At 45.0% G+C, this 22,182-nt stretch overlaps 1 protein-coding gene across 1 annotated transcript; it reads right to left on the bottom strand.

Annotated features, from left to right (window-relative positions):
- Window positions 1-9,942: 9,942 nt before the first annotated feature.
- Window positions 9,943-10,929, bottom strand: P2RY4 (pyrimidinergic receptor P2Y4). The gene is given in 4 exon segments (XM_041003405.1): window positions 9,943-10,142; window positions 10,145-10,168; window positions 10,171-10,335; window positions 10,338-10,929. Coding segments are annotated over 4 exon segments (981 nt in total).
- Between the last annotated feature and the right edge of the window lie 11,253 nt (window positions 10,930-22,182).

Genomic DNA, 22,182 nt, shown 5'->3' with positions numbered 1-22,182 from the left:
CCAATCACAGATTTAAGTTGTCAAAACTGGAGATATAAAGAAAATTGATGAGTGACTTTTCTGATTGGTTAACTGGGTGAAAGTTAAGTCACCAAAAACAGAAGTCCTACATAGAAGTCAGTTTGACTTTTCTCAGGTCCTCTGTGACTCAGCTCCAGATAGTACTCCCTGCCCACCTGCCCCAGTCCCTGTCTAGCTAGGAGTCTATAAGAGTCATTTGCTTCCCCAGTAAATGAAACCTCCTTGGCCAGTATTACCCCAAGTAGCTTGTATAGGGGAATTCCAGGATGAGACAGGGAAATTCCAGGTTCAGGTAGGAAAATTCCAGATCTGAGGCAAGTCCCCTGCCCAGACCAATTGAAACCATTAAAAATTCCTTAACCTACACATGCCACTGACCAACCAAAGAAAGATCATGAGCACCACTGATCAACCATGAGCTTTGAACATGAGCTGAACACATGCCTCTGAGCCCAAATCTCAAGCTATAAAAACTTTCACCCCTATCTCCTTCAGGGAGCCTAGAAATGAAATGAAGGCTGCCTGGCACATTGCAATAAATACCTAATTTCTTCCACCACACTGATGTTAGTGATTGGCTTTTTGCATATCAGCCGAGAGGATCCTGGTTTGGGGTTCTATAGCACACCTCCAGCTAGTTTGGGGGTTAATGTTCTGTGATAACACCAAATACTGCTTCTCAATGAAAACTTTACTAAGCACAATGAATTATCTGCTCCTTAATTCTTCCACCACCTTTAACTTGTCTCTACACTGGGACTTAGCATAATGTACTACAGCATAATTTGCTTCTACGCAGAAATTTCATCATAGCTTAAATGTTTCTTGAGAGCAGAAATGCTGTATTTTGCTTTAGTATCCCCAATGTCTAGATCAGGGCCTGGCATGTGATAGTAAAGTGGAAACTGGTCGGCCTTTCTATGAATAAAAACCAAGCTCACATGCAGAACACAGCAGTCACTTAGCAAGACAGCAGGTTTCTCAGGAACAGCAAAGTCAGGTAAAGTCCAGAATGCTGAGGATAAGGAAGGAGATAAGGAAATGTTGGCTGTAACAACTCAGGAATTTGCAAGGATTATAATAGCCCAAAAACTAACCACTGTGTATTTGCTTCTGATTCCCCTCTTGCTTGCCTCCCCCCACCCCCACATTACCAAAGCTAAAAATAGCTCATGCAACTGCTCTTTAAAAAAACAAGAGAATTCACCATTGAGGCCCAACCATTATGGAGTGGACTTCAATGGTGACTGCAAAAAGTTCATGGAAAAAAAATGAATTAAAAGATAAGTTTATCTGGGTGCACAAAAAGGATTTGTAAAGCCACATATATGAGTATATATTCATTTTGTCCACCTTTTTCCCCCAAGTAAATGGAATTCATGCTGTACACACTCTTTATGTCTGGCTCATTTCACACTGCCTAATATTTCCAAGATGCAATCATACTGTTGTGTAACTCAGTGGTTCATTTCTTGTTATTACTGTATAGTTTAAATATACTGTACTCTACTAGCCTGTTCCTTAGGCACATGCAATACTTCCAATTTCGGGCAATTATAAACGAATTTACAATGAACATCTTGCCATGGACATATATTTCCCTCTGTTAATACCTGGCAATCTCATTTCTGGGTTAATGGAATAAGTGGAAGATGGTTAGTTTTACAACAAATTAACAAATTTTTCCCCAAAGTGATTGTACCATTTTTTTTCACACTCCCATCAACAAGGACTAAAATATGAAATTTTGGGCTGCTTCACACTCTCACGAACATTTGGTATTATCAATCTTTTTAATTTTCATCACTCTGGCAACTGTGCAGTGTTATTTCATCATGGTGTGAATTTTCAGTTCCTTGATGACTAATGATGCTGAGCACTTTTTCACTTGTTTAGCAGGCATTCATACAGCTTTTTTCTTAAAGCATCTTTTTACCTCTTTAGCCTACTTTATGAGTTTGCACTTTCATTGTTACATTTTAGCAGCAGTCATTTATATATCTTAGACAAGAGTACTTTGTCAGATAAGTATATTGTGAAGATTTTCCACCAGTCTGACATCCATCAATGTTTCCTTCAATGAGAAAGTGTTTGTGTTCTCATAGAATTTAGTGATGGAATAATTTTAGATGTACGAGAAATTGAAAATGTGTTTTTCAGTGGCCTCAATTCTTCTAAAGAGAACTGGTCAAGTACCTTGCGGGATAGTTCTGCATTGGGATTTGCCTGGTTTTGTTTGTTTGTTTGTCTGCTTGTTTGTTTGTTTTCCATGATTAGACTGGAGTTATGAGTTTTCCCTTCTAAGATTTATTTTTATTGGAAAGTCAGACTTATAGACAGAAGGAGAGACAGAAAAATCTTCCATTTCTGGCTTTACTCCCCAACTGGAGCTCTGCCGATCCGTAGCCAGAAGCCAGGAACTTCTTCCAGGTCTCCCATATGGGTGCAGGGTCCCAAGGCTTTGGGCCATCTTCCATTGCTTTCCAAGGCCACAGGCAGCATGCTGGCCTGGAAGTGGAGCAGCCAAGGTGCAAAACAGCACCACATGACAGAGGATTAGCACACTATGCTAGTGCACTAGCCCTAGTTACGGGTTTTAAGCAGGGAAAGTGCCATTGGCATCCCATCATAGTTGGGATACATATTACCAAAATGACTTAGCAGCATTGATGTTGTCATGTGACTGAGTTGGTGTAGTTACTCTTCCCCTTGCCCCAATCCTCACACCCTTCCACACTGCTCCTTGAAAAGAAGTCACAGTGAGAAGTCCCAAAGTAGGAAGCCAGGGGATATGCTCCCTTCCCCAAGGGGGCAGCACCAACAGGATTTATTTGGAATTTTTCCTTGCTGGAGATTTGTCTCCAGGAAATTTTAAAAATGTTTTGATGAAGGCTAATTGATCAAATTATTTCATGTGGTTATTGTTTTCTGTGTCCAGAGGAAGGGGAAGTTTTGCCTACCCAGATGGGATTCTTTTGGCATGTCTGTGTTTTCTGGTCCTTCTGTGATGAGAACACATTTCTTTTGTAATCATCAAAAACAATCTTGGTGAACTGAATAAAAGGAATCTGTAATTTTTCAGATGCGAGATTCTTCTTCTTTTTTGGAATTTTATTTTCACTTCATCTTTACATAGTTATGCCAAGTCCTGCTGGATTGGTGATGGTTTCATAAATGAAGAAAATTTCAAAAACTAAATTTTATACAATGTCAAAAGAGACATAAAAGGTCACAAAAAACATCTGAAACCACCATGTGAAGTATCAATTGCAAATATTCTTTCAAATCAACTACTGACCACTTTGTTTTTCTATTATCTTCTCACCTACTAGATTGACTGATCCTTAACTACTTCAGGCCTGAATCTTTCTTGATAACCTAGTGCCCTGACCTGACAGGTATTTCTTGGAAATCTCAGGGACTCACTCTGTAATCACTTCAATAATATTTACTGATGACATGTTATGTGTGAGGCACTGGGAGAGACACAGAAATAGGTCAGACACCTACCGTGTCCTCAAGGAGCTCAGTCTTTTGCATGAATGCTCAGTCTTTTGGATGACATATTGCTGAATGACTACGTATCATCCTCACATGAAGACTTTATCATGTAAGGCTTTGCATGTAAAAAGGGTGTGATGACGTCAGACTATAAGACTGTGTACACAATGCATTCGAAATAATCTGGAGGAGTTTAAATTGTTGAACCCAAGATTCATTAATTTTCTGGGTTTCAAAAACTTACTTAATTTCACAATGGATATGAATTTAAAAAAAAAAAACCTGTATGTTGCTAATCTTGCTTTTGCAACTTTGGCTTTCTCAGAAAGGAGCTTGTGTTACAGAAAGTTGCCATGGGAAACCTTGCTTGTACATCAGAAATAGGACATAACAGTCCCTGCTAGTCTTGTACACAATACCCATTCCCTCCATCTTCCTCACTCAGAGAATCTCAACTTTGGGGCAAAAATGCATCCAACTTCCCGTACACATAGCTGGGAGTGGCCACATGACCTAGCTTTGGCCATTGAAGTATAAGCACAAGTCTACTGGTTAGAAGTTTTTGGAAAGGCTATTGCTATTCTGGTGAACAAAATGGCATTTACTATGCCAGATTCCTTAGCCCTATGCTTATGCTCTTAGCTCTTTCCTCCCGTGCAGATTATGGGCGCGACACTAAGAAAATGGTAATGCAAGAACCTGTAAAGATTTTCTTGAGTAGCTATGTCTACCCTGAACTTCCCACCTGGGAATTTTCTGTTTAAACAACAACAACAAAAATGTCTGTTTTGTTGAGTTCCCATATTAGAAGTCCTTTTAACAAACACATTTTTAACAAACCCATAAAAATCGCACATATGAGGTGCCATGTAATATTTTAAAACATAGATTCACTATGTAATGTTCAAATCAGGATATACACATGAATCTCCTGAAATATTTATCATTTCCGTATGATGAAAACATTCAAAGCCCTCCTTTTAGCTTGCTCTAAAAAGCAAGCATATAGTACAGTACCATTAATTACAGTCACCTTACTATGCAATAGAATACCATAACTTCTTACTTCTATCTAACAAGAACTTAGTACCCATTAGCCTACCCGTCCTCCTTCCTCCTTCTTCATTATTCTCTCCAGCCACTGTACTCAGGATTATACACTCGGCTTCTATTAGATGAGCTTTTCTTAAAAACTCCATATATGACGGAGATCCAGGATTTCTGTAACATGCAGTCAAATGCAGTCCTGTTGCATTACTTCCATAAGGGTACAGGAAAAATATTTTGCTTTTTTATTAGGAAAAGGGGAAAATATACATTCTGATTTGAAAATCATACTACAAACTAGAACCAAATTCAAAAACCTCCCAAAACCAAAGCACAAAGTTCATAAAAAGCACATTATTTTTTATAAATAAGGTAAAAAGGAAATTAAAAACCTCCTTTCCAAATGAATCATACCACACACATCCAATCAAATATGACTCCAATACACTATGATAGACTCTGCTCGTGGTCTTGCCTTTGCTTTGCATTTGTTCCCCTAGGATTCAATGTTTTATATATCCATACCAGTCAATGATGTAGAATAAGAGTTGAAATCATTACAGTTAACTTGAGCATGTTAGAAACCAGAGGAGGCTGAATGCAATCTGATAAGATGCAGCCTACACACAAATCAGAGTGAATAGGAGAACCATGCGGAAGTACACAACGCAAGCTGGGCAGCAACATTTGGGCAGATCACTAATGATTTACAAATAACAAATAGGATGTTGGGCTGTACTTTCAGCCTTCAACATTTTAATTTTCAGGCCCAGAGGCGTGGCCTAGCTGCTAAAGTCCTCGCCTTGAATGCGCCAGGATCCCATATGGGCGCTGGTTCTAATCCCAGCAGCTCCACTTCCCATCCAGCTCCCTGCTTGTGGCCTGGGAAAGCAGTCGAGGACGGCCCAAAGCCTTGGAACCCTGCACCCATGTGGGAGACCCAGAAGAAGCTCCTGGTTCCTGGCTTCTGGTAGGCTCAGTTCCAGCCATCACAGCCATTTGGGGAGTGAATCAGTGAATGGAAGATCTTTCTTTGTCTTTCTGTCTGTCTCTTCTTCTCTCTGTAAATCTGCCTTTCAAACAATAAATAGATAAATAAACAAAATAGATGTTATTTAAAAAGAATATTATTAAAATATTATTTTTTAAAAAGAATGCCACTAAGACGTCTATTGGAGAAGGATGTAATGAGTAACCATGTGAGCAAGCGTTCAATTCCATGAGTAAACAAAGAAATGAAATTAACACACTAATTATTAACCATCCAAAAAGGTTTCCTATAAAAACCAATGCTAAAATTGCAAGGGAACTGGAACACTCATGTATCATTGTGACACTAAAATTGTGTGCAGCCCTTTTGGAAGTCATAATGTATAAAAGTGGCTACACTCTTAGTTCTGCAAATCCCACTCCTGGGAACTTGTCCTAAAGACGGAACTACAAAGAAGAAAAGCCTTAAGCATTAAGATACATAAAGCACAGAAAATATGCATTACTGAATATGCAATAATAGAATAGTTAAATAAAATATCAACCAGTGATAGATACTGTTTAATGGTATCATTAAAATGATAAATATGAGATATTATAATAGGAGGCAGAATGTTTACAACACGATTTTCAAAAGATTTATTATAATTTATATGAAAGAGTTATGGAAAGGGCAGGAGACAGGGGTTTGGGAGAAACAGAGAGAAAAATCTTTCATCCTCTGGTTCAGTTCTCAAATGACAGCAATGTCCAGGGGGTAAACCAGCCTAAAATCAGGAGACAGGAACTCTCACATGGAGGGCAGGAGCCCAAGCACTTGGGTCATCATCTACTGCTTTCCCAGGAGCAATAGCCAAGAGCTGGATCAGAAGCAACGCATCCAGGACTCAAACCAGCACTCCAGTATAGGATGCCAGCATTACAAGTAATGGTTTAACTCACTGTGGCACAACACCACCCCCACAATAGCTTTTGAAGAACAGGATTTTTAAAAATATATAAATCAGGCCCTACACAATGGCTCAGTGATTAAATCCTCATTTTGCAAGTGCCAGGACTTCATGTGGGTGCCAGGTCATGTACTGGCTGCTCCACTTCCCATCCAGCTCCCTGCTTGCGGCCTGGGAAGGCAGTAGGGGATGGCCCAAAGCCTTGGGACCCTCACACCCACAGGGGAGACTCAGAGGAAGTTCCTGGTTTCTGGCCTTGGATCTGCTCAGCTCTGGCCGTTGCGACCAATCGGGGACTGAATCATCAGATGGAAGATCTTTCTGTCTCTCCTTCTCTCTGTATATCTGTCTTTCCACTTAAAAATAAGTAAATCTTTTCTTAAAAAATATGTACATTATGATAATCGCATGTCTATGAATCAGATATTTGAACATGAGCTGAAAAAGAATAGAAGACAGATAAATGAAAATAATTGACTGGAAAATAATCATTTGGAAGTATAGGTATTTCCTTTCAGAAGTTCCTTTAATGGTACCACATTTGACTTTTTTAATGTTTTCTATAAAAAGCTTTAAAGAGGACAAAAAACAGTTACCACTGAAGCAAGGAAATGAAAAATGATGCAAATAAAGAAAAGAGTGTTAACGATCTTGCTTAAGAGGTCATTTGTGTTCTAAGTACAGGGAAGTGTAGGAAAAAAACAAGATTCAGTGAAGTAAGGGGTCATTGTGTGGTGAGTAAATGAGGTAAGTAGGCTTCTTTCTAGAAATCTGCCAGTTAAGTGAACAAAGGTGGGTAGACTTGCAGGTGGAAGAGCCATGCAGATTTAAAGGTCCAATGGTGATGTTTTGTGTTTATCAGGTTAGATTTCGTTGTTTGTTTTTAAGATGGGACCTGATAGAAGAGGTTGGAAATGTTAAAAAAAAAAAAGGAAAAAAAAAAAAGAATCATCTCTTACTCTGAAACTACCCGACAAAAAGGAACAAAGACAAGGCAGAAATAAAAGCAGAGTTATCACAAACAAAACAGAGGAAAGTTGAGATACCATATATGTTTTGTAGAAGCAAAGTAACTCATAAGATGTGATGAGATCGGTACCTTGAGAAACTATAAAAGATAGGAAAGAGCTGCTGTGAAATATTTGTCAGGAATGCAGCAGGTTAAGAGGAATGAGGGCTTAGGTGAAATTTCAGGTCATGAAATTTTAGTAAGTCAAGCCATTCTTGTGCTGTGGCTTGATCTGCTACGCAGTCCCAGGAATGAGGAGAAGGTTAGATCATGGTGAAAGTCAAAGTGTTTTCAACTTAGTAGGCAAGAGAATGCAGTCCACAAAGCAGCAGACCAGGAGGCCTAGGCAGTTAAGAAATGAAGGAAGCTGAGTTAGTTCTAATGGAGACAACTGCTTTCCTGAGTGGGGCTGGAGGGCATGAGAGCTGATGGCAAGGAGGCTGTGGTCATAGGCGAGAGAGAGAGAGAGAGAGAGAGAGAGAGAGGTGAGAGACACTCTAGGCAATAGTCATGAGACTTCCGACTTCATGATCAGTGAGGAGTGAAGAGAGAAGAAGGCCACTTCAAGTTATTTCCAATGAAAGAAGGGTCCTGGGTAGCAGGCTGGGGCCTAGAAAGAAGGAGGGAACCATCAGAGAATGAAAGGGGGACAAGAGGACAAAGTAGGACAAAGAAGTCATTTCCTTTCTGCAGTCCAGACCCATTCTTTTTTTTTTTTTTCTAATTGGAAAGTCAGATATACATAGAGGAGAGACAGAGAGAAGAACATCTTCCATCCGATGGTTCACTCCCCAAGTGACCACAATGGCGATCTGAAGCCAGGAGCCAGGAACCTCCTCCAGGTCTCCCACGCGGGTGCAGGGTCCCAAGGCTTTGGGCCATCCTCCACTGCTTTCCCAGGTCACAAGCAGGGAGCTGGAAGGGAAGTGGAGCTACCGGGATTAGAACCGGCACCCATATGGGATCCTGGCGCATTCAGGGCAAGGATTTTAGCCGGTAGGCCACACCGCCGGGCCCCAGACCCATTCTTAACTCTCCAAGAAAGATTCCTCAGAGGCCAAGAACAATTTTGTATCACTAGACAATAGGAAATAAGTGACAAATCAGTGTAGACAGGATGAAAGAAAGGCAAGCTGCAGTGGGAGTCAGGAGCAATTTCAGAAGGAGTCCCCTTCTCAGGCATCTCCACTGTTCAGAAATCCTCACTCCCAAGAGGCAGGTGTCAATGTCTCAAATTCCACCAGGCCTACCCAATCCATTGAACTTGAGAGACAGGGGAGTCAGTAGGTGGCAAACTCAGAGGGGAACCCTGCTGATACTCAGCACTCCACCATGGCCTGCAAGTCCAGAAGTCTGATCTGAAAGAGTTAGTACTAGATTTCTCATTTATCTGGGACAGGGACAAGAGAACAGGGAGTGACTAGGAAAGAGCCACCCTTGGGCGTCAGTTCCTGCCACCACCCATCCCTGTCCTGTGAAAACTTGTTCTGACCCTAGGTGCCAGAACTCATGAGCTCCTCCTTCCAGCCCAGCCATTCAGTCATGCAGCGAGCACAGGAGAGCTGCCCAGCATGGTCTCAACAAGCAGCTTTTCAGGAGGCCCAGCCCCTTGTATTTCAAAGGCTGTTATAATCAGTTTGGGACCTTCCCCTGCCACTAAGCGGGGTGGGGGGAACTCCCACGCTAGAACTCTATCCCATGGTTGCATACCAGCTCAACAGGACAAAGCATTCAGCTGTATGTGGGCACTCTGGCATGCAGTCTCTCTTGGGTTGTGCACTGGCTTGTCTTTGAAGGAAAACCAGGAGGTGGGCATAGGTGCTATGGCTGGTATAGCCTCAGCATCTGGGTATGCCAGGGTCCTCACATCCACTCGATCCTAGCTATCGCCATCAGATGAGCCAGGCTGATCCCCAAAAGAGTCCACCTTCTCTGCCTTTCCAGTTGTATGTTCTGTCTGGTGGGGCCAGAGAAACACAAGCTATGTGAGAGAGAGATGGGACAGGGGACAAAGATTCCAGGGAGCCTTGCAAGGATCCAGAAGCAGACCCCATGACTCCAAGAATGGACAGAGTCCAAAAAGAAAGAAGCAGCAGAGGCAGAGGAGTAGGCACTGCTGCCTTTGGCTCATGAGGAAAAGACACCCAGAGGGGTTTATGAGAGAGATGGGGCCACACAGGAGTTCCCTGCTAAGCTCCCAGCCCTCAGGGCTGGAGGTGGGGAGATGGGGAAGCTTCTCTCCAGAGCCTCTAAAAGAGGAGCAAGAGCCTTACTTATCTGGTGTCACTATTAGCAACTCCCACCCCTGCCTTTCCTGCTCACTTACCAGCATCCAAAGTTATGATCTGCCATCCGCAGGGGCAGGGCAGCAGCCATCCTGGGAAGTGACTGGCCACCTGCAGGTGCTTTCCTCAAGTAGGGACATCAGCGCCAGGAAGAAGTAGCTGTGGGGGACTGAGGCCTGCCAGTGATGCAGAGCTGCCGGAACTGACAGCTGTTCCCAGTGAGCAGGTAGAGCACAGGGTCCAGGCAGCTTTTAGCACTGGCCAGGGGCTGAGTCACTTTTTAGACCACATTGACGACGTTCAGCACTCAACAATCAGCCTCTGCCAATCTTGTCTGCAGGTGATGTGGAAAGGCACAAAGCAGTCAAGACATTGAGTACCACTACGATGGTGTGTAGAGAACAGAGCCGAGAAGCTGAATTGACAGCTCCAGGCAAGGGCCAATACAGGTGCCAGGCCATGACCCCATAGCAAGCATGAGTGACCAGGCAAGGCAAGCCAAAGAGCATCCCCATGACTGCCGAGCTGAAGTGACGTAGTAGCCAAACTCCTCCAGCCAAATGGTGTCATGGCACAGGATGCTGGCTCCACTGGTGCTGGTTGTGACAAAGAAGAGGTTGGGCACAAGGCAGCCAGCCATGACCAACCAAACTGCCAGGCAGAGAAGGCCTGCCAGGCAAAGGCGGTCCCAGTATAGTACCCACAGTGGGTGGCAGATGCCCAGGTAGCAATGCACACTGATGCAGATGAGGAAAAGAATGCTGCAGTAGAGGTTCCAGTGGAAGAGAAAGCACACGAACTTGCAGAAGCCAGTGCCAAAGGGCCAATGGTTGCAGGCTGCATAATAGTAAATGAGGGCGGGCAGCGGCAGCACATACAAGGTGTCAGACAAAGCCAAGTGGAACATGTATGTGGCTATTGCACCCCATGATCGGAGGCAGCAGAGGAAGAGCCAGAGGGCTGGGGTGTTGATGCCCAGGCCCAGCACAAAGACAATTGTACAGCTCACAGGTAGCAGGATGAACTTGAACTCCTCATCAAACCAGCAGTCTAGCTCCACTTCACCATCGCCGAGACCTGGGCTGGGGTCCAGGGATCAGAACAGTGAGAATTCCACACTGCTCATGGTCCCCCTGGAGGGAGAAAAAAATTTGCTGCCTCCACAGCCCTGACTGAAGACCAAATAAGTAGAGAAGAGGGGGAGCAGTGACTGAAGGACTAAACGGAAGACTGAAAGGAGTTCCTTCGGATGCTCACCCTTACTGGAGCTGTCTTGGTCCAATCTGGGGAATGGTGAGCAACGAAGAGTGTTGGGATCCAAAAGGGCAGTCAATGGGCTTGGATGTTGGCATTCTGCAGCCAACCATGATCTTCAGAACCTGCTTAGCTGGAGAGGGTGGCAGCTTAGCAGCACCAGCCAGAGTGGGGAGATGCCCAGCCCCAAAGTGTCTCCTCAGCTCCCATCACAGCTATGCCTCTAGCTAGAAGGCTGTCTGACCCCTGATGCCTGCCTCCATCTCCCCTCACCCTGGTTCCAGTGTCTGTGTATATACAACATTCTTCTCCTCGGATGTCTCCCCCGACCTGCCTACAGCCCATCACTACCACTCCCCGAAAACTTTGGCACATCTCCTACCCGGTCCCCTTGAGGCTGAGCCCAGCTGACTCTGTCACCCTTTACCTTGGCAGCCAGAGGGCATATCCCAGGGGGGTAGTGCGAAGGGGTAGGACCTGCCCCTCCTCCCACCCTGGAAGATTGTCAGAACTAGAAAGGCCCTTGGACATTAGCTAGCTCCACCCACTGTGTGTATAGATTGGGTAACCAGGGACCAGTGAGATTACTATTTAGCAGCTTCAAACCGACTGTAGGAGAGAGTACACAAGGAAACATCCAAGGTTACAGATGGAGAGCCAGGCCACTGGAGATAACCAAACTACAGGATGATCATGCAAGTCTGTGAGTGAGCAGAAGCACAGGAAAAGACTTTGAACATGGACATCTGTAAGAAAACATATTGGAAGACTTTAGAAACTCTAGAGATCTAAATCTTAACTCTACATGCATAGTGTTATAACAAATGCTTCCATAACACTTATTTACCAGACAATGTTTTATGGCCTTTATACTTATCAACAGCTCCACGGGCCCTCTATCGCACCTGATAAGAAAACTAGGGCATGGAGACTTTTAAGTATGTTGCTAATTAGGATACAGTCAGGACTGGAACCCAGGCAAACCTGCCTAAGAGCTAGGCTCCAGCATTCATCATCTACTTGCTGTGCCACAGCCCTGGAAAGGATCACCAAGTGCTTTACTGAAAGCCTGCTATGTGCCTGGGCTAGTTCTAGACACTGATAGCTCATCAGAAGTGAACAGACAAAAACTCCCACCCTAAAATTAATATGTGAATTGTCACAATTGTTATGGAGAAAAATAAAAGGAAGAGGAATAGAGGGAAGGAAAAGGGGGAGAGAGGATGACTGCTTTGAACGTTAGGATTATCACAGCCCAGGAAACAGCAAGGAGGACTCCAGTGGCTAGGTGCCTGCCACCCATGTGTGAGTGGGAGACCTGGATTGAGTTACCAACCCTAAATCCAATCTGGCCCAGTCCCTGGCCTTTTTGCAAGCATTTGAGGAGTGAATCAATGGGTGAAAGCATGTTCTCCCTTCTCTCTGTCTCTCTGCTTCATGAATAATAGCTAATTCATTAATTTTTTTTACAAATATTGTGGTAGGCATTGTGGTACAATGGGTTAAGCCACTGGTTGGATGTCTGCATCCCACGCTGGAGGACTGGTTCGAATTCTGGTTGCCCTGCTTCCCATTCAGCTCCCTGCTAATGTTCCTGGGAGGCAGTATATGAAGCCAAGTTCCTGCCACCCATGTGGGAGACTGAGGTGGCGTTCCAGGCTCCTGGCTTCAGGCTGGCTCAGTTCTGGCTTCTGCAGTCATTTGGGAAGTGGACCCACAGAAGAAAGCTCTTTTTCTCTCCCTCTGTGTTTCCCATGCCTTCTGTCATTCTGCCTTTGAAACAAATCTTTTAAAAATTTAAAAATAAAAACAATTTTCTTGGTTTTTAAAGATTGATTGATTTTACTTTTTTAAAAGATGTATTTATTTTATTGGAAAGGCAGATGTACAGAGAGGAAGAAAGACAGAGAGGAAGATCTTCCGTCCGATGATTCACTCCCCAAGTGCCCACAACGACCGGTGCTGTGCCTATCCGAAGCCAGGAGCCAGGAACTTCTTTCTGGGTCTCCCATGCAGGTGCAAGGTCCCAAGGCTTTGGACCATCCTCGACTGCTTTCCCAGGCCACAAGCAGGGAGATGGATGGGAAGTGGAGCTGCTGGGATTAGAACCAGTGCCCATATGGGATCCTGGAGCATTCAAGGTAAGGACCTTAACCATTATGCTATCGCGCCAGGCCCGATTTGTTTTAAATAGTTGCACAGAGAGATGGAAAGAGAGAGAGAGAGAGAAAATCTTCCACTGAATGATTCACTCCCAGATGGCCATAAGCAGGAGCTTCTTCTGGGTCTCCCATGTGCATAGCAGAGGCCCAAGGACTTGGACCATCTTCCCTTGCTTTCCTGAGCTGTTAGCACAGATCTGAGAAGAGCAGCCTCTGGGACCTGAACCAGTGCCCAAATAGGATCCCAGCATTGCTATCAGAGGTTTTACTTGCTATACCACAACGCAGACCCCTTGTTGTAACTTTTGAGTGAGGGCCAAGTGTGTGAAGGAGAATGTGGAAGAGGAAGTCCAAGAGTTTGGTAGGGACTGGATTGTGAAAGTCCTTGGAAGACATGGTAAGGGCTCTTTGGCTTAGGAAGTCAATGGGAAGCCACTGAGGATTCAGAGGACAAAAGTACTATGATCTAATTTATAGGTTAGAAGGCTTTCTGGGGCTGAAGGAGTGGGATGCACATTTGGCACTTTGGATGCCCACATCCCATATCTGAATTCCTGAGGTGAACATGGCTCTGCTTCCAATTCCAGCTTCCTGAGAGTGGACACCATGGGAAGCAGCAGGTGTTGGCTCAAGGGACTGCGTCCCTGCCACTCACACACGAGATCTGGATTGAGTTCCTGGCTCTCTTTCTCTTTCCCTCTCTCTCTCTCTCTCAATCTCTCTCTTGGTAACACTGCCTTTCAAATAAATGTAAAGATATAGAGAGAGAGATCTTGCCAATAAGGATAATAGTAGCTTGGACCAGGGTGGTGGACTTTGGGAAAAGTGGCCAGATTCTAAACAGACTGAAAGTAGAGGCAGGGTTAGCACTGGGGCACAGCAGGTTAGCCATAGCCTGCAATACTTGCATCCCACATGAGTGCCAGTTCAAGTCCCAGCTGCCTCACTTCCAATCCAGCTCTCTGCTAATGTATCTGGGAATGCAACGGAAAATAAGTCCAAGTACCTGGGCCCCTGGACCTACGTAGGAGAAGCTCTGGATGAAGCTTCTGGCTCTTGGTTTCAGTCTGGCCCAGGCTGGTATTTGTGGCCATTTGGAGAGTAAATCAACAGATGGAAAATATCTCTCTGGGTGTCCTCTCTATAAACCTGCCTTTCAAATAAATGAATAATTTTTTTAAATACAAGGGCCCAGCATAATGATCCAATGGCTAAATCGTCACCTTGCAGGCACCAACATCCCATGTGGGCACCAGTTCATGCCTCAGCTGCTCCATTTCCCATCCAGTTCCTTGATTATGGTCTGGAAAAGCAGTCGAGGATTGCCCAAAGCCTTGAGACCCTGCACCCGCATGGCAGACCCAGAAGAGGCTCCAAGCTTCAGATAAACTCAGCTCTGGCTGTTGCAGCCATTTAAGGAGTTAACCAGCAGGTGGAAGAGCTTTCTCTGTCTCTTCTTCTCTCTGTAAATCTGATCTGCCTTTCTAACTAAAATTTAGAAGAAAAAAAAGAAGAAAGTAGAGGCTAAAAGATTTAATAATATGATGTATGATAGAAGAAGGAATTAAGGGGCTGGCACAGTGGGTCAACAGGCTAATCTTGCACCTGCAAGCACTTGCATTTCATATGGGTGCTGATTCACATCCCAGATGCTCCACTTCTGATCCAGCTCCCTGCTAATGGCCTGGGAAAAGTAACAGCCAATAGCCCAAGTACTCGGGTACATGCACGCTTGTGGAAGACCCAGGTAAGGTCTGTGGCTCTTGGCTTCAGCCTGGCCTGACCCAGTCTTTGTGGTCATTTAGGGAAAGAACCAGTGGATAGAAGACCTTTCTCTGTCTGCCTTTCTCTCTGTAAATCTGCCATTGAAATAAAAATAAATAAATGTTTGCTTAAAAAAAAAAAGAAAGAAAAGAAAAAGAGGAATCAAGAATGACTGCAAGATTCTTGGCCTGAGCAACTGCAAAAATAGTTTCAGCTGACAGGGATGAGTAAGGCTGATAGAGAAGGAGGAGGTTTGGGGAAAGAGCCAGAACTCATTTTCTAGACTGTAAATTTTGAGATGACTGTTACATGTGTAAGAGATGGCCAGGAGGTAATTCATTCCTGTCTAAAAAGCCAAGACAACATGCTTCCCTTACAGATTTTGCCCTCCCCACCCCAATCCCACCTCTCTCCTCACTCCCAGAGACTGTGGTCTGAATACAGTGGAGATGGCACAGAGAGCAAACCCAGGCAACTGAGAGCCCAGTGCCAAGGAAACACTCAATGGCTGGTAGTTCCAGCTGTGAGGCCCCATGGGTACGGCTGTCTAAGACAAACTCTAAGACCGGACAACTCGAGGCTGAAGCAGGCCGTGCCCTTTGGGGAAGGGTGAGCAGACAGGAGTGGAATGTACTTTGAGTACAGCTGAGAAGCAATGAGACCTCTGAACTTGATCTTCAGGTCCTGAGATTATTGCTCAGCTGCATCCTGTGAGTGAGAAGAGGAAGCAGGCCTGCAAGACAGCCTCTTGGAATTCAGGGTTGAGAGCTCCTAGAAGGCCCCAACACCTGGACAGGGAAATCAGGAGTTCCTTGCTCTGTGGCGAAGCAAGAAGTGAGATCAAAGCCAGGAGTAGAAGATGCAGTGATAGAGCTGAAGACTGGGAAGCTGACTGCTGTACGATGCATAAAAGGCCCAGGTTCTTGTAGTCAGGCAGACATGAGTTCAAGTCCTTGTTCTTCCACTTAGTTGTGTGACCCCCGACATCTTGTTGTAACTTAGTTTCATCACCAATCTTCTAGGGTTCTCTAAATACTGAATTGGTTAATAGATGTAAAAACATTTGCAAACCGCAGTGCCTGACTCAATAGCATAGTGGTTAAAGTCCTTGCCTTGAATGCTCCAGGATCCCATATGGATGCCAGTTCTAATCCCGGCAGCTCCACTTCCCATCCAACTCCCTACTTGTGGCCTGGGAAAGCAGTAGAGGATGACCCAAAGCCTTGGGACTCTGCACCTGCATGGGAGACCCAGAAGAGTTCCTGGCTCCTGGCTTCGGACTGGTGCAGCACTTTGGGTCACTTGGGGAGTGAATCATCGGACGGAAGATCTTCCTCTCTGTCTTTCCGCCTTTCCAATAAAAATAATAAATAAAAATCGTTAAAAAATTTGCAAACCAGAAGATGCTGCAAATCTACAAGGTATTATTATCATTATTATTATTATTATTATTACCATCACTACTACTACAACTACACTGCCCTGGATGAGCCTGGCCTCTGCCGAAGAGGGTAACTGTGACTTGAGGCTTGCTATACACCCAAGAAGAAGTATTACACCAGAGAAGCCCTGGCCTGAGCCACTTCCTGCTCCTCCTGCTGCAAGCTGGTTTAGCTGTACCCTGTCTGACAGCATAGCTGGTGTTCCGGTTTTTCCCTGGAGGTAGTACAGCATCTACTGCTACCTCCACTGCCACCCAGTGGCTACTTTGGGAAAAGACCGCTTTCTGCATCCCCCACCAGAAGCCCTCAGCTTGGAAACTTGATTTTGATTTCTGTGACTTTACATTATTCTAGTTCTCCTGGTCCTCTGGATGATGCTTCTTTCCTTTTTCTTTTCAAGATTTATTCTTTGGAAGGCAGAGTGATAGAGAAAGGGAGAGAAAGCAAGCTTCCATCCGCTGGTTCACTCCTCAGGTGGCTCTAATCGCATCAGTCCTGCAGCAGGCCAGATCCAGGAGCCTGGAGCTCCACGTCTCCCACATGTGTAGCAGGGCCCTAACATTTGCGCCATTTTGTTGCTTTTCAAGGCAACAGAGAGCAGGGAGCTAGCTCAGAAGTGGAACAGGCAGGACTTGAGCCTGAACTCATATAGGATGCCAGCCTCACAGGTGGCAGCTTAACTCACTGCCACAGCACTGGCCGTTGACTGTTCCTTCTAACTTATCTCTGGCTTCCTTTTGTCTTCCTTCCCCAAGGAGCTTCTTCTCTCATCTGTGCCCTCTCTTCCTCTTCTCTATTACCTCTCTCTTCTCTCCTCCCTCTCTGCCCCCTCCGCACATCCATTCACAAGGTTTCAGCTGCCACTAAGAGGTTATCAGTGATTCTAATGACAGAAATTCCAGCTCCAAAACTCTCTCATTGACAGGAATGTCTCCCCCTTCACACTCTTAGCATATTCAGTTTCTACAAAGGCCATGGCACATGCTACAGACCGCCTAGGATGAGATACCGTAGCTATAGTTTATTGAGTTTAATGATTTCCAAATCTCTAATCTAAGTCCTGTACATCTATGTTGTTTGCTATGGGACACATCTATTTGGTACCTCAATGGGACCATGGAATTTGGAAAACATTGGAAGTTTGTTGTCTTCTTTGCCCTGACAGATAAATAGGAAGTATGCTTACTATTATTGCCGACACCCTCCCATTTCCCTACTCTCACCACCACCATGTTTTCCAGTCCTCTCCTTCCTGGCTCCTTATATCTGATATTGATAAATGTCTTGATGACAGTTTTCCTGCAGTGTTTGCTATTTCCTTGGAGCCTGAAAAAAGGAAAGGGGGAGAAAAGCATGGTTTCTAACCTGTTTCTCTGAGGTCAAAAGGAAGGAAAGAAGGGTTGAGGAAAGAATGGGGGAAAGGAGGGAGAAGAAAGGACAGAAAAGTAAGAGAGGGCAGGATGGTAACTGATATGGGGCAAACGCAAGTTCTGAAGCCAGATCGACCCCTGGTGGTCCTTCATCACCTACCAGCTATGTATCTATGGCTAAGTCTTTTTTATTCCCCAAGTCCTTGCAGGTGGAACAAGGAATGAATACTGAGCCCATTGAGGAGAGAAAATGAAACAATGAATGTGAAGGACCTAGCATGGCGTGTGGTATTTACTGTCCTCTGCATGGTTGTTATGAATTAACATGCAGGTGTATTTGGAGGGTGCTAGAGGTTCACTTCAATGATCTGCATTTTCTTTACGCATTGAAAAAGTGGGGCCCTCTGCTCACAGTAAGAGGGACCAGAAACCTGCTCGACCTTAATGAGAAGGGGCAGGAATCTGAAGCCCTGAATGATGCAGGGAATTGTAACTGACTCCATAGAATCGTTAGCTTTTCCATGTGTCTTCTCTGTCAAGTGCACATTTTGTCTCTCTAACCGTCTGTTCTTTATCTCTAGCAAGGCTATCAACTTTACAGCAGAGACAGGAACTTCTTTGCCCAGCACCTAAGACAGCACAGGTGGTCTGTTTCTACCATTTGACCCTCTAGATCTTTCCTATCCTCTCCTACTGAGCTAGAGCCTTTGTCCACAGCCACTGGAATCTATTGGTATGCTTCCAGTTTCAGCAACAGAAAATCCCAACTCAGTTTGATTTTTTTAAAAAGGTGGGTGGGAGGGATGGACCTGGTGTGGTGGTCTAGCAGCTAAAGTCCTCGCCTTGAGTGTGCTGGGATCCCATATGGGCGCCGGTTCTAGTCCCGGCAGCTCCACTTCCCATCCAACTCCCTGCTTGTGGCCTGGGAAAGCAGTCGAGGATGGCCCAAGGCCTTGGGACCTTGCACCTTCATGGGAAACTATGGCAAGAGTTCTCTTTGGCTGACTTCTAACTACAAAATGGTACAAAGGAAGTTGTTTTTTGTAAAGGAGATGGGAATGTTCAGGATCTTGATGAGTGTGATGGTTATGCTTCCCATGGATGCTGTAACAAATTACCACACTTGGTGATTTAAAACAATATGCATTTATTCTTTTTCTTAAAGATTTCTTTTATTTATTTAAAAGGCAAAGTTAGAGAGAGAGACAGAGTGAGAGAGAGAGCACTCTTCCTTCTTCAGGTTCACTCCCCAAATGGCCACAAGGGCCAGGTTAGGGCCAGACTAAAGCAAGGAACCAGGAGCTTCTTCCCAAGCAGCTACACTGCTGTCTTTGAGGACAAAGGAAGGGACCAACAGCCAAGGCATGCAAGGACTGCAGCTCTAGGAGCTGGCAAAGGCAAGGTTCAGGGTTCTCCCTGTGGTGTCTCTTGGTCAGAGTGGCTATTACAGTCTTGGCATAGCCTGACCAGCATTTTGACTTTGGCCCATTGAAACTAATTTTGCACTTCCGACATGTAAGATAATAAATGAGGATGCCAGCATCGCAGCATTGTGGGGAAAACCATTGTCTGTGATGCCAGCATCCTATATGGACACCAGTTCAAGACCTAGCTGCCCCATTTTGGATCCAGATCCCTGAGAAGGGAAAGAAAAGAGCAGCAGAAGGTGGCCCAAGTCATTGGACCCCTGTCACCTGAGTGAGAGACCTGGATGAAGCTTGTGTCCCTGGCTTTGCCTGGCCTGGCACTGGCTATCTGGGAAGTGAATCAGTGAATGTAAGACTCTTTCTTTCTCTCTCTCTCCTTTTTTTTTTTTTTTTTTTTTGTAATTCTGACTTCCAACATAAATACTTTTTTAAAAGATGTGTGCGTTTTACTGTTACTGAAGAAATGCATATGTTCCTAGAAGACACAGTGATTTAAGTTCAGTCATAACAACAAATTAAGGGCCTTCCAAGTCTATTTTCTTCCTATTGAGGGAGCCATGGAGCTGCACTGAACTAGGAGTCAAGCCCTTTAAAGGGAAACAGGAATCTCAAAATATGGATCTGATACAGACTAGTCCACAGGTCGATTCACTTTGACTTTTCACCTACCCCGCAGATACCACAGTGATGAGTGCAAGACTCTTGTCCGGATGTCCAGCATTAGCTTCTAAATCACTGTGGCTTCTGAAGAATACCAGAAACGCCTGAGAAGGACAGAGTTACAGCAAACAAATGACAAGGGTGCCTACTGGCAAAGAGTGGAAGGAAATGACACAGAAAGAGAAATGCAGGACAGCCCTCCAGGACCCATGGTGAGCAGTGTTAGGGAAGGCCTTGGCCAGAGGTACGGAGGGCTGTCGGTAGACAAGTATCATAGATCAGCCAGATGTAAGAATTGAGAGGGGTCAAGGTGCTGGGTTCCCCAGAGCTGAAGGATTCTATCTCAATGTTCTCCAGGCTCACAAAGCCTTGGCTTGGGCTGTACAAGAAGAATATTAAAGGAAGATTACTGTGTTGCTGCCATTGTGGGCGTCCTGGCAGCTGCAGACACAGAAATAGCTTAATTCCATGAGTAGTCATATGAGGCAAGGGAAGCTGCTTAGGGTAGAGACTTAGCTTCAGGGACTGGAGGGAGTCAAAAGCAGGAGGCTGGGGGTTAATCTAGGTGGGGCAACAGACCTCTCAATTCCCTATACCTTCCATATGCAACCTCTCAGACTAGGATTCCTTTTTGTCTTCCTCTCCTTTAAGAAAAAAAAAAAATGCTCAAGGGTCATAGTCATGGGCACACATAACCCAACATACTCATGACTCCCATCCCCTTCCACCCCCACCGTCTACAGAGGATCGACTCCTGCTGGGCACATAAGCTGGGATAATCAAGCTTCCTGATTGTCATTATCTTCAAGAGTTCAAGGGATGCCAGGATAAAGGAAGAGCTCCTTCCAATCCCTTTGACTTTTATGTGGCCTATAACAGTCGATCAAGAAACACAGCAACTAGAGTGTGACACAAGCTCTCCTTTCAGAAACACAAGCATTTATACTTTGAGCCCTCCAGTGTCTATTCTCCACGATGTTCCACCTTTCAGGCCGCCAACTCCACTTTGAGCCCAGGCTTCAGATTCAAGACCTCATAAGGCCCAAACTCTGTAGTTCTCCTTCACAAGCTCCTCTGCTTACAACATCATCAGAAACAATCCCTCATCCTCACCAGGTTGTCCCAGCAGCAATAGCCTGCTAATCTTTTAGACATTAATCTTGTAGCCACTAAGCTGCTTTTTCAAACTAATGGTACCTGAGTTATTTATAGCAGTATTTTATGCCCCCACCACCGGCCCCTTACTCTTCTCCTCAGACCCCTGCCAATCTAAACACTCAGCACACTGTGGGTATAAGAGGCTGGGGAGGTAAGCATAGCAGTCAGAGCTGAGGCTGATGTGAATTTCATCTCTCTCTCTCTCTCCAGGTAAGATTTCAATCCCCCTATTTCCATCCCATGCCAGGCGCTGCATCCCCTGTCCTGAGCATTCCCATTTATCTATCAGCAGCCAGTGGGGGAGCACCACCTTTCTTGACACAACCAGCAGGCATTCAGGCTGAAAGACCCTGCAAGAGGTCTCTAGAAGCTCTTCTAACCTCATCCCTTCAGCCAGGCTTAGTAAGCTTCAAAGCAAAGCACTAAAGACATCTTCTCTCCAAGGGTCCTTATCCCAAAGCATAGTACCTGGGAACATGGATGGGGATAAGGATGGGAAAAATCTGGGGAGGGTGCTAAGAGGGATGCACAGCTTCAACTGCCACAAAGATCTTTGCCACCAACAACTTAAACCCTAAGAGAGTATCAATCCCTTCTCTCTCATACCTTACCAGATGAGGGTCAAGGTCATAATGCAGTTCACTCTGGCTCAAGATCCATTACAAGAGCAGAAGGAGACAGAATCCATTTGTTCACTCACCCATGTAACCAACAAACATGCCTTGCTGTCTGGTGATCCTCAGCCTCTTCCAGTCCAAGAAGCGCATTTCCCTCACATTCTTCTGGATGGAAGACTCCATGCAGCCCCCTTCTATACGTGTTTCTTCCCTTTGCAGAATCTCGAGAATCCCCCGGTTATTCCAGAAAACCAGTCCATTCTTTAGAATAGACAGTATGGTAGTTAATGATGTGGACAAAGTAGGGAGGGTCATTGCCCTTTGACATGGGTGAGAGTGTGGCTGGAGAAGCATCCTTGCCAGGAGGGAGAATCAAAGGCAACTGTTGGTGGTGAGGTGACTATGGAAGAAACATTCTGTCACACTTCTTGTATGTGTCTGGATGCTTTACTGGAGTACAGAAGGAAAACAGCAGCAAACTGATTCTGGTTTTCATCTTCCCAGAAAAGGCTCAACATAAACTCC

The sequence above is a fragment of the Ochotona curzoniae genome, unplaced genomic scaffold (assembly GCF_017591425.1).
Source record: "Ochotona curzoniae isolate NIBS_2020 unplaced genomic scaffold, NIBS_Ocur_1.0 contig_1274, whole genome shotgun sequence".
Classification (NCBI taxonomy): domain Eukaryota; kingdom Metazoa; phylum Chordata; class Mammalia; order Lagomorpha; family Ochotonidae; genus Ochotona; species Ochotona curzoniae.
The sequence above is the reverse complement of the archived record's forward strand: the minus strand, read 5'-3'. Positions and strand labels throughout refer to the sequence as shown.